Source organism: Lissotriton helveticus, chromosome 1_1 (genome assembly GCF_964261635.1).
Source record: "Lissotriton helveticus chromosome 1_1, aLisHel1.1, whole genome shotgun sequence".
NCBI classification, from domain to species: Eukaryota; Metazoa; Chordata; class Amphibia; order Caudata; family Salamandridae; genus Lissotriton; species Lissotriton helveticus.
The window spans coordinates 370772181-370784474 of NC_136057.1; the positions used below are offsets into that span (position 1 = coordinate 370772181).

At 42.7% G+C, this 12294-nt stretch overlaps 1 protein-coding gene across 10 annotated transcripts in view; it reads right to left on the minus strand.

Annotated features, from left to right (window-relative positions):
* ERC1 (ELKS/RAB6-interacting/CAST family member 1) overlaps window positions 1–12294 on the minus strand; it is a 2156751-nt gene that overhangs the window by 827082 nt on the left and 1317375 nt on the right. For all 10 annotated transcript variants that reach the window (XM_078673690.1, XM_078673694.1, XM_078673688.1 and 7 more), the window contains one exon: window positions 5016–5151. In XM_078673690.1, the coding sequence (XP_078529816.1) occupies window positions 5016–5151 (136 nt within the window). The remainder of the gene's footprint in view (window positions 1–5015; window positions 5152–12294) is intronic.

Here is a 12294-nt window from a genome sequence, read left to right on the forward strand (position 1 = left end):
GGATTGCGTAGGGAGGGCTCGACTGGTGACCCGAGGCCCATCTTCACGTGCCCGCTGTTATGTTTGCTCACTATGATTTTAGCACTTTACACACATGCAGCGCCAACAGTTCAGGTTGTTTTCTTCGGCATTCAGCAGCATAGTGTGAAGTGAGACTGCTTTTAGAGCCCCGTGGGGCCGTATCCGAGGCTGATGACAGTGGGGAGACCGGCCGAGGGAGACACCCGCAGTTGGAAGGACGGCGAGAGTGGCGGCGGGCGGCCCGGGCCCCCTGCGCTCTGCTGAGGGCGGCGGCTGCCGGTGCAGTCGCGGCTTGGGGCGACTCCAAGTTCCCTCGCAGTCTGCGCTCCAGAGCCGACTGAACCAACACGGTGCCAAGGGCTCAGCCTAGCGGCGAGGAGGAGCAGGATTTTGGCTGGATATTAGTCAGGGCCAGCGAGGCTGTTCCTGCAAACAAAAACAAAAATAAAAAATGGCGGCCCAAAGCGCTGAAAATTTTCGGATTCGGGGGCGTGTTTGGCCGTCCCCAAAAGGGGCAGAGCTTAAAAGTGGAAAGAACAGAACCAACACGCCCCCGAATCCGAAAGAGACGGGGCTAAATTGGAGTGACTCCCTTCTCCTCCAATGGCTGGCCTCCGTTTAGGAAGCCAGCCAATGGATGAGAGGCCGGTTCAAGCCCCATTTCTAAAAACACTGGAAGACAATAATTATCCGACTTCCGGCTGGCAAGCCAGCCTTCGGTCCTCGACCTAAAAAGTAGTAACAAAGGTCTGCACAAAGGAGAGACACTTGGATAAATAGTTCAGAGCCTTTGGAGCTGAATGTTTAATTAGTTTGTGAGCAGTTTTGACAACATTTTGTGACTCACAGCATACCTACAGAGTGCCTAAGCTTCTATCCAGCATTCCTGCCCACCCACTAATCACATCTTGGTGTGAAGCTAAAGATACAGAAGCCAAGATAAATCATGTCTCCTTACATAAGAGCCAGCGGCTGTCTTTCATCGCCTAAAATGCAGACATAGACGCTCAATGGCATTGAGCATACTTCAACACAATGTACGGCAAAAAGAAAATCTCCATGCACCAGGATAGTATTTAAATCGTATAAATTATTGCAAGTTTTAAACTTGTAAAACATAGTCTCCCCTGTGAAAAGAAATGTATTAACAGCTATGTGAATGGCTGTGAAACCAGAAGGTCAACCTTCAGAGTATTTGGGAAAGGAAAACTCCATGAAGGACCACGTTTCTTTTATGTTCTTCACGGCCCTTAATAATTGCCGAGCATTAGGCTGGACTGAGCAAGAGTAGTGGAGATGCAAAGGTAGATTGTTGTGATTGAAGAGAGCAGTAAAAACAGGACAATAAAAAGTGGAGATAAATTACCAACATTTTACTGTATAACCTCATAGTATGCTAAAAATTTAAATCGACAAAACCTGAAGATGGAGTCAGCATGCTTCAAACAATACAATTATTGGAGATGGCCTGGGAAAACTACACAAAAACTGCGGGGTGTGGGCTCAGGAAGCAAATTAAAGTGCTACGTATGCTACATGCCCCAGAACTGACTGCATGGAAATCAATGACTTGCATAAAATTGGAGGTGGAGATTTAACCTGGCTTAAGATACTGCATATGCCAGTACAGCTATCATTTTTCCTTTTTTATTTGGACTCGGTTACCCTTGTGTCTGGATAAGGCCAGTCATCCAAGTATGGATATACTTTGTGTCCTTGTCTGTTTAAGAAGGCGGCCAACAAGTCTATACACTCCATCAATATATCCCGGGGGTTGACTTCCTCAGCACTAGGAACACTAGTTAGGGCTCGTCAGTCAGGTATATTGTGGTTCCAGTTGCACAATGAGCACAGGACCCAGATCTGGTCATACCTGTCACACGTAAGGCTTCAGAAAACAAAGTGATGGATGGAATGCTTGGATTATTCTTAGCCACTGGCAATCACTCAGGGCCACATCCTAATCCATCGTTTTTCACCCAGCATGCCACCCCAGTTTGGGCCAGCCACATGCAAACCAGTTTTAACCCTTCTTCAATGGGAACAGTCTGATTTACATAGGGCTGGGTCTAATCTGAGGCGGCATGGTGGGAAAAGAACGATGGGATGGAATGCTACCCGAGCGACTGTCAGTGGTTAGCCTTCTTGCATGCATAATTCCACCACCTTTTGTATGTTTGATGTACCGCCTTAAGTGGCCAGGGAATGCTCAGTCATTGATCCCTTACTCACTGTGTCACTTGAACCAATCTACACCCGACTGAAGAGCCCCAATCAGGGCAAAAACAGTCTTGTGTCATGGTTCATAAATGACCTGGTTTGGCAGTTCGGGCTTGACTGTTCCTATTGAAGCAGGGTCAAGACTGATTTGCATATGGCTGGGTGTAATCAGAGGTGGCATGGTGAGCAAAAGAATGACGAGTTGAAATGCTACCTGAGTGATTTACAGTGGTTAGACTTACTGCAAGCATCCTCCCATCACATTTTGTGTGTTTTCTTTGTGATACAGCAGGATGTTTTCTGAACTTCAAGGTATAGTCGTTTTCTACAATATTAATCACCCATCTGTTTGTAGTAATCTTCATTCACTCTGCCACATTGTATGATTTACTTCCATCACTGGAACAGGCAACTGAGAAAGGGGATTGTAGGAGTTGAAGATTGCTGATTTTGCTTTTCATCAACTGCCTTTGCAGAACGTGGTGGATTAGCTGCTGCGGTTACCAACAGAAGGACTGAGATATTTGATGGTGGTATCTTTGTTAAAAAAATCTATGGCAAAATCATCAATACTCCTTTTTCCTCAACATCTTAAATCTTCACACAGCACTCCATTTTATGATACGTTTGATAGAAAAATGGAGATTCTTGATTTTAGTCTCTGTATTAGGTCTAAATTCATTTAATCTGACCCACGATAACCTTCAAATTGAGAGTTGATGTGAGTAGCCACGTTCTGTCACGCCTGAAATATCTGCTGCCGCAGTGATTATTTGGTTAGAAACCAGGAGACCATCCTGCAGAATGTTGTCTTCTGAGTACCTGCACCTGGATTCTCAAAGGTCTTGGGCACATTTGCCCAGGAGAGCTGAGCACTCGCTGCTTTCTCGAAAACTATTTAAGTTAAAAATATGTTTCACTCCACTTCGGCAAGATATCAGCTCTCCTCATGAAGAGCACCGGAGATTGGAGCAGACACCATTCATTACGGATACCACCAAATTGTCAGACTGAGAGCGCATACTCAAAGACAATGACATTTATTTTTTCTATGCAGAGTAATGGAAAGAATTTAGATGCAGCAAGGGACAGAAAACCTTCCATGATTGTTTCTATAAGTTAAATTAAAGGCAAGGCTTTCAAAACTGACTAATGTCTTGATATGGGGAGCAACTAAAAGAATTAATTTTTTTTAATTTAGTTGATCTTCTAAAGAGTACATAGTGAAAAGAAGATGTGGCCTTGCAGCTACAGCTGTCGACGTTGGTGCTTAGTTTACATGTGCCTTAAAAGAAATGTGCAGCATAATCTTGTTCTCTTGTAAACCGCTCTAATGCTCTGGTGTCAAGTTTGCTTTATATAAGAGCTGCAAGATAAACAGCAAAAAAAGAAAAAAAGTCCAAATGTGTCATATACCACCTGTTGATGATTCAGAGGCAGTCCCTCTATCAACAGTATGGAGAGTATGAGACCTTTTAGATGGTCTTCTAGGATTATGATACCTCCCTTGCTAATGGAATTGCTTTGGTGTCCAAAATTTCTTTTTTAATTTTTATGGGGCAGGGTCCTCTTGAGAGGAGACAAAGAGAGCCTTGGAGTCCATAATAGAGATCCTGAACATCTTGGCTTCAATGGCAGTACTAGGTCGGAGAGATCTCAATCGCTGTTGAGAATCAGAGTAACATGGAGACCTGGGCTGTCATATAGAAAAGTAAACATTGTAGGTAATTTTCTGTAGTACTTTATTGAGAAAAGGAGGGCAAGTCCTAGGTTTTTCTTTCATGCAGGAAAAATGTTTACTGAATAAACTGGTATATACATTTTCAAGGTTTCAACGAATACTGCTTTCCTGTCTTCTTGACATCTAAAAAGCTGTTAATATTAAACGTGTTTTTAAACTTATAATTTTCAGCATCAAAATGACGTTAAAGAAGTATTAGAGGGGTTGTGCTATGTATGATGCCAGGTGTTTTCCTGTGGTCAGCGATTAGCAAAATAGTATTACCAATCTCTGCCACATGTCAGGTCTCCAGTCTAAGAAGACGACTAATAAAGAACCTTGAGATTACGTGGAGAATCATCTTTTTTTCTTCTCTTTTGCCTTTGCACTTTCATTAGCTTATGCATCTCACTCCTACTTTCTCTGAGGCGAATCCAACATCAATCCTTTACAGTTCTTGGATCTTTCCTAACAAAAAGGATATTCCTCTTGAGTGTGGGAGTCGGGAAGACACTTCATAAGAACCTTCACTGATTTCTTCCTACTGTAGTAAAGACACCTCACCCATCAAAAACCTCGATAGCTGGATCTCCGCATGCGCCGACACGCTGACTCCTATCAAACGCAAATCAATAGTAAGAGCCCAACCATAGGCCAGCTGGTATAAAGAGGAATTCACACTGACAGAAGTCCAAAGCAAGCAACTGGGGCAAAGGGATGGCTGTTTTACAGAATGTTTGTGTTGGTTCTTGCCAGCCCATAACCATTGCTGTCCTTTTATGGAACAGCACTCACCGTTGACGAATGCCAAAGGCTATGACAGCAGCATATATACACACTTTAAAGAGTCACAAGAGTAGGACCTGTGAAGGAAGGTTCTTAATAGATTTCTTTGCAGTGAATCTTGCATGGTAAACACATACCACCTCTTACTGGACTGCTGTGAAAACGGGTTATACAGAAATCATGCCACTGATTTTACAAAACATACTTCCACACCACCCACAAAGTGAGTTATGTTAGGTAATTCTTCATGTTTCTACACCTTGTGTACCTGGAGCTGCTGGGAGTTGTCACTGAGGTTGTCTTCTCTGCGACGTGCCTCCTCCAGCAACTGGGCATTCTTCTTTTTCTCTACCTGCTCTTTGTGCTTTAGATTGGCTACTTTTTTATTCTGGTCTTTGATTTGCCTGTAATCAAGGGAGAGAAGGAGAAACATTTTATATGACAGGTGTGACAGGAAATTTACTGCTGTGTGCCTACACTTCTGCATATTACAAATTAGGAAAACAGCACGATTCATTTGAGAAACAATGCCAAAACTGATATTTCAAAGACAGAACAGGCTTTATGAAGTGGTGAAATGTAACTTTACAGTAATTGCATGTTAACAAAACATGAAATAAGGGTTAAAACCCAATTACACTGCAGCATCAGATTATTCTAAAGTTCACAGCATTTATGGATGGCAAAACCAAACTGGCCTCCAGTGCACTGAGATAATTCGGTTTATGGTATGTGCCATACAAACATATATAAAGAACTTGAGAATTGCTGCTTAACAACCATGTTATTGATTCCTCACAATTTCACTGCACATCACATCAGTTTCACCCTGCACCTACGTTACGGTCAATGTTATTTGTATCCGGTCACCAATTTGAAGGGACACATCGCCTTTACCGATGACAACAAACTCTCCTAAAATCATTAATTCCCCAGATTTAATTTAAAGCAAATATGGAATGGTCTGTACATTAAATGGTGCGCTGATGGAATTTGTTTAGCTTAATAGAGCTAAAACGATTGAAATTATATTATGTCCTGTATATTGCACACGGACATTAGCTTGTCCAATAGCTTTGCTATTTTGAGTACCCGCCTTGCCCTTCTTCAATTCAATTCAATAATCTTTATTTCGTTGCAATTGCATCATAAAAGATATACAAAATACATAAAATACATAAGATTCATGGCCACATATTTATCAACAATATACAAGGATATACAATCAGAAAAAGTGCTGGTGCATGACCAAATAGATACCATACCCTACACAGCTAAATCATGGGTCGGGGCTTGAAACACACATCAATAAATATTGTTAAAAAATTTGTTAAAATATATACAGAATTACAAATACATTAAATTGAATTATTACTGCCAGTTAGCAATTCTCGCTATATACACACTTAAAATGGCAGGGACAATTTTTGTCTAATGAATTTTACAGCCAAGAGAAATCTGCTGATGCAAAACACAATTACTTGACTAGTGTCCGTGATTAATATTCTACCAACTTCCTTATGCGAAGTTGATCCGATATTACGGCACAATGGCACTATCCATTTCCTTCTTGCTTCTGCATAGCTTGAACAGAAAAATAGAATATGAAAGATGTCTTCTATTACATTATTTGTGCATAAAGTGCATTTATCATTACTGATTTTATCCCATTTTGCCTCCGTTTCCCGGGTTCTTAGTATGCCATACCTATATTTTAAGTACAGGGTTTTCGCCAATGGTGGCTGAATCTCGTCAAGAAACATTTCAAACTGGGCCACATTTTTTGCCATTAAAAATTTTTCAGTTATGGGGCCATGTACTCGAACATATACTGCATCGTGACTCACAAGGGCCCAAAAAGAAAGTTTGACTATTTTCTTTGAGGACACCGTCAAAGATTCTGGCTGGCTCCAAAAATGGGATAAACCCAGTTTTGTTAACCAGGATTTAACATGTTTGAACCAAAGAATCTTACTGCCCGTGTCTAATTTCAAAACTTCAACCAATCCATTTTTATATTCTATTAACTCAGGGGTTATCCACAAACTGACCCATAACAATAGTGGTCTTAATATTGCATGTAGATCGGTGCGTCGTATGTTCATATCGAGGAGTAGGGGTAATAGTGGTGTATTATTAGGAACCTTTAATAATCCCCTTATAAACTTATTCTCCAAGATTTCAAAGGTCTTTCTACACACTGGTCCCCAGAGTTCTGCCCCGTACAAAACTGATGACTGTACCTTGTATCTAAAGAGCTCTAAAGCTGGGGTAACTGCCTTATTTGCACATTTATTATGTCTTTTCATTATCGGAAGACAATTTTGCTTGAACATAATTTTTGATTTTTCCAATTGGGGTTTCCAGTTTAAAGATGGGTCTAATAATACCCCCAAATAAGTAAAACTTTGTTCATAATCAAGCCTTTCTCCATTCAGCATTAGATTTTTCTTAAAACTTTTATGAGGATTGAGGGCCATGTACTTAGTCTTTTTTTACAATAATTTCTAACCCTTTTGTGATACAATACTGCTGGAACCTGTCTAATAAAATCTGTAAGCCCCGTGGAGTTTGTGAAATGAGAATCGTGTCATCCGCGAAGAGGAGGGACGGTACTCGTTCCCCCCCCAGGCGAGGTGAGTCATTATCACAAATCTCCATATAAACTGCAATATCATTAACAAAAAGGGAGAAAAGTGTAGGTGCCAGCACGCACCCTTGGCGCACTCCTCTCTTGATAGGGATTGCATCAGTGAGTTCACCATTTGGGCCCCATCTTACCCTAGCATAATTATTCTGGTGTAACCCAATCACTAGTTTCAGTAGTTCACCTGGAAACCCCTGCTTTTTCAATGATTTCCACAGTAAATCACGAGGAATAAGGTCAAATGCTGCTCGTAAATCTACAAAGGTAACATATAAATTACCTCTGCGGATGATGACATATTTCCAATACAAGCAGCATAGCCTTAATACCTGGTCGATGGTCCCTGTCTTTTCCCTGAACCCTGCCTGATACTTGGATAAAACCGAGTTTTCCTCCAGCCACGTATTTACGCGGTTTAGAATATGCCTGGCATACATTTTCTGTGTAATATCTAAAAGACTAATGGGGCGATAGTTCGCTGGCTCGCCCCTATTCCCCTTTTTAAAAATAGTGATCATTTCTGCCCCGTCCCATGTATCAGGGATTTGGTCACCAGCTGCGATAACATTAAACAAATGATTTAAGTAAGGCACCCAGATCTCTGTATTATGCTCATACAGATCACCAGGGATCTTATCCAGGCCAGGGGCCTTACCTTGCTTTACAGAGGCAATTGCTATTTCAGTCTCTTGTATGTCAAAGATAACCAATGGGTTTTCATCATCCTCAACCTGGGTTAGTATTTGTTGAGGGGTTTCAGGGAGCTTTTCCTCTATGATTTGGGCTGCATATAATGATGTAAAGTGATCAACCCATATAGCTTCATTTAAGAAAACCTCCCTCGAACCTTTATCTGGCTTATTCCCTTTAGCTACTAACTCCCAGAACTGCCTATGGTCTTTTGTTTTTGCAGCTAATAACATACTGGACCATAGATCCTCATCCCAAGATGATTTAGCTGCGGCTATAGTTTTATTGTAGATTTTCCTTTTTACTTTAAGTTCTAGAGAGCCTTTACTTTTTACCGCATTGATCAGGTCGGTTTTGGCAGCTCGGCATTCCCTGTTAAACCAGGGTTTGCCTACAGGTTTTGTGTTCACCAACCCGACCCCCTTCCTAGGTTTTTTAGTAATGAGATCTAACAGTTTTTTACAAAAGGTTTTGTGTAATGCAATGAATTCCCCAGATTTACATTCATCCACATTATAAAATTCAAATGTGTTCACAAATGTGGAATAAATGTTAGCCAACAAATCTTCTCTTTCGAGAATGTACGCCCATTTAACGGCCCTTCGATTATTACTTAATACAACATTATCGCGAGTTAATGGGGCTACTGGGCTATAAATGCCCTCGGTAACATCAAGTTCTTTCAACATACTAGACAAAAAACTCATTTCTAGCGAAAAATGATCGCTCTCAAAGCGTTCTCTAACCTTTAAATCATTTGTATATGGCCACAGATTAAAAGAAACACAAACATAATCTATCTTGCTCCTACAATTCCCCCTATTAAAGGTAAATGCTTTCGGGGAGTCTGATGGCATGCGCCCATTGCATGCCCTTAAACCATGACCTGTGAGCAGCCTTGTGATCTGGAGGGCTAATGTGGTCCCAGGAACAGTTCCATTATTCAATACTGGTATCCCATTGACAACATCTTCAACCAACCCCACAATCGGCTCAAAATTACAGTTCAAATCACCACATAAAATGATACTTTCATCTTGGTCTAGGGTGTCCATAAAAATTTCCAATTTCTCAATACATGGTGATTCCCTATTGGCGGTGCATGGTCTATTGTACACATTTATAAGGTTTATTACCTTCTTGTCTCTTGTAGTTAGTTTCAGTCCAAGTATATCTAAGGAATCGGAATTTAACATTTTTACCCCCACATCAACAGTTACACTGATCCATATTACCAACCCTCCCGAGGCTCGCCCTCTTACTGAAGGGACGGCCGTCACTTGGTAGGTTCTATATCCTATTCTGTGGACCTGATCCGTGGCCCAGGTTTCCTGCAGCACACAGATATCAAATGTGTTCATGTAACTATTCCAGTCAGGGTCACACATTTTTGTGCCAATTCCAGCGATATTCCATGAAACTAATGTTATCAATGGGGGTCCCTCTTTTAAACAATGGGTGCTAGGTTTAATAATGGAAAGTGGATTTTCATCAGCCATGGTACAGGTATTTACGTGCCTATCCACTAATGACTCACTATTTTCACTATCTCCTATCTTCGACTCACAAGGCCTCATAGTTATTTCATGCCCATTTCCCACCATGTTATCACTGTCACAGACTTTTTCGCAGCCAATCTCCCGATGATTAAGTGGTATGTTCAACCCCCCATTCTCCATAAAAGATGCTACACTGAGTTTGGGGATTACATAGTTTGATGGAAATACCTCAGGAGTGATAGATAATGGAATTACCTGTAGTCAATCGACTGACTCAAGACAGTCAAATCGATTATGGGAGAAAAAATTACGGGGATGGTGGATTTGACCTAACCAACCTCTTCCTTGATGCCTCTTGCCACGGTGTCTTACCATAGTCCACCCATCAGTCCTAGAATGAAAGTGACCGGGCGGATAAAAGTATGTTAGTTTGAGTGGTTGTATGGTGGTGGCTGGGTCTGGGTTAGGATACTTCCAATTACAGATATAGTTAACTATTCTTGGATTGTCAAAATTAATAACTATGCTGTCCCCGTCTATGTCTTTCGCCAAGTAGCCCACCCAGGGTACTCGCCTAATACTTAGAATGTTGCCCCTCAGATCAGGGGGTAATGGCCTATTAATATTCAGCCACTGAGTCACCCTTTTCCAGAGGTAAGTTGAGCTTTCTAGCTCATCTTTACCTAACTCTGGAACTCCAGTCAGGATTGCCACAAATGGACAGACCTCCGGGGGAAGATTAAGTGCATCCTTTACATGTTCTTTGGTTAATCTGTTTCCATTTACCACCCCCTTACAACCTATTGTTGTGCTTGGTGTACTTTGTTTTTGTAGTTTGTTATTGGATGCATCTCTAGGTGTCATGAGGTCCTCCACATTTGTTTTAGGTGCTGCTATTTCATTTGGCATTAGTATTACATCTGGGGTTTCTACAGACATAGTTTTTGACAATGTTATTTGCGGGTTAGTACTCGGCTTACTCTGTGGGTTATCTATTATCCCCTTTATATCCCTTTCTATACGTTTTAAGAAAGTCTCTATTTTACTCAATCTTTCCTCTAGTGGGCGGAGTATGTGCCGTAGTGCTTCAAGTATGGAAGTAGAAGCAGGGTCGCCCCCTTCTGCGCCCATCCCTGGTATGTCCTTATTTTTGCCAACAGCTGTTCTGTCCAAGCTGATATAAGGTGACACAGGCTGCTTGGGACCCTTCTTTCTCTTGCCACCAATATTAGTAGTGGGTCCTTGTTTATTCTTTGGAATAGCTCCTGGGTTCACCCCTTTCTGCTGCCTAGTGTTATATACTTTAGTTTGTTCAGCAGGTACCGATGCAGAACGAACATTGGGTAGATTATTAGGCGAATGTAAAATAGATTCTGAGACATTTAGAGAACTATTTTCAGAAGCATTCAAAATATCATTATTAATATTTAAATGTAAATGTAAATGTATTTCGATTTATATAGCGCACGAATCACCCAGGGGTCTCAAGGCGCTTGCTTAGGGAACCCGTCCTGGTATTCCCCTGTGAGATACCCCGGCAGGGAATTCACAAGGTGAAAGCCAGGCATCCCGCCGCGAGGGGCCGTAGTGGAGATTAAGCAAGCTATTGCCCAGAGTCGCAGAGTGTGACCCCGTGAGTCGAGTAGGCACCGGAGCGAGAATTATCGAGTCCGTGGAATTTTTGAGCCCGAGACCCGCCGAGGCGGGGAATCGAACCCTGGTCCACGGCTGATCTCAGCTTCCAGGTCTGCCGCCTCTAACCACTGAGCCACGCTTCTCCTAAATCCACAATCTTTAAATTACTTAGCAAACCATTAGTCTCTCCCACTATTTCAAATCTGTCATTTGGAGTAGGTGTTTGAGCGTGTACCATTGGTCCAAGAGAGGATCTTCTTGCAATGCCCAGTTCCTGCGATACCCTCCTTTCCATAATATTTATGCTTTCATCCACCACACAGTTCATTCTTTTGATGAATTGATCCATAGCTCCCGTAAAAGCAACAGTGTCACTCTTCCCTTTACTTTCCTTTGGAGGCATTATGCCTATGGTAGTGGGAATCGTATGAGCCAGAGAACAAGATTAAAACTAATTAAATTAAGAAGATACTCACGAAATAAAGAGAACCAAAATTTAAGAGGGTAGCCCGACCGACCACTGCTGTCCACGGAGGGCCACAGAGGGCCCGCCCTTTGCCCGGGCTTAGCCCCGGGCGCGACTCGCGGGGCGAGAGGGGGTGTCAGCCTTTTACTGGCGCCTCCGGGCGCTCTTGGCACGTCACGAGCGCGCTGCCGCCTCAGGGGTTTCTGGGAAGGGTGGTTCGTCGTTCCCGGTCAGCCTCCCGCCGTCTTTGTGCAACCGCCGTTCCCCTCACGGCTCTGCCCGATGGCGATATTGCTGGTAGGCCACTGGTGTTCCCCCCTGGGCTCCCGGGGGGTCAGCCTTTTACTGGCGCCTCCGGGCGCTCTTGGCGCGTCACGAGCGTGCTGCCGCCTCAGGGGTTGCTGGGAAGTGTGGTTCGTCGTTCCCGGTCAGCCTCCCGGCGTCTTTGTGCAACCGCCGTTCCTCTCATGGCTCTGCCCGATGGCGATATTGCTGGTAAGCCACTGGTGTTCCCCCCCTTGCCCTTCTTAATTAGGAATGAGAATGAGGTCTATTCAGGTCTGGTGCAATAACATTTAGGATTTCAGACAAACTAGAATTCTAATTGCTG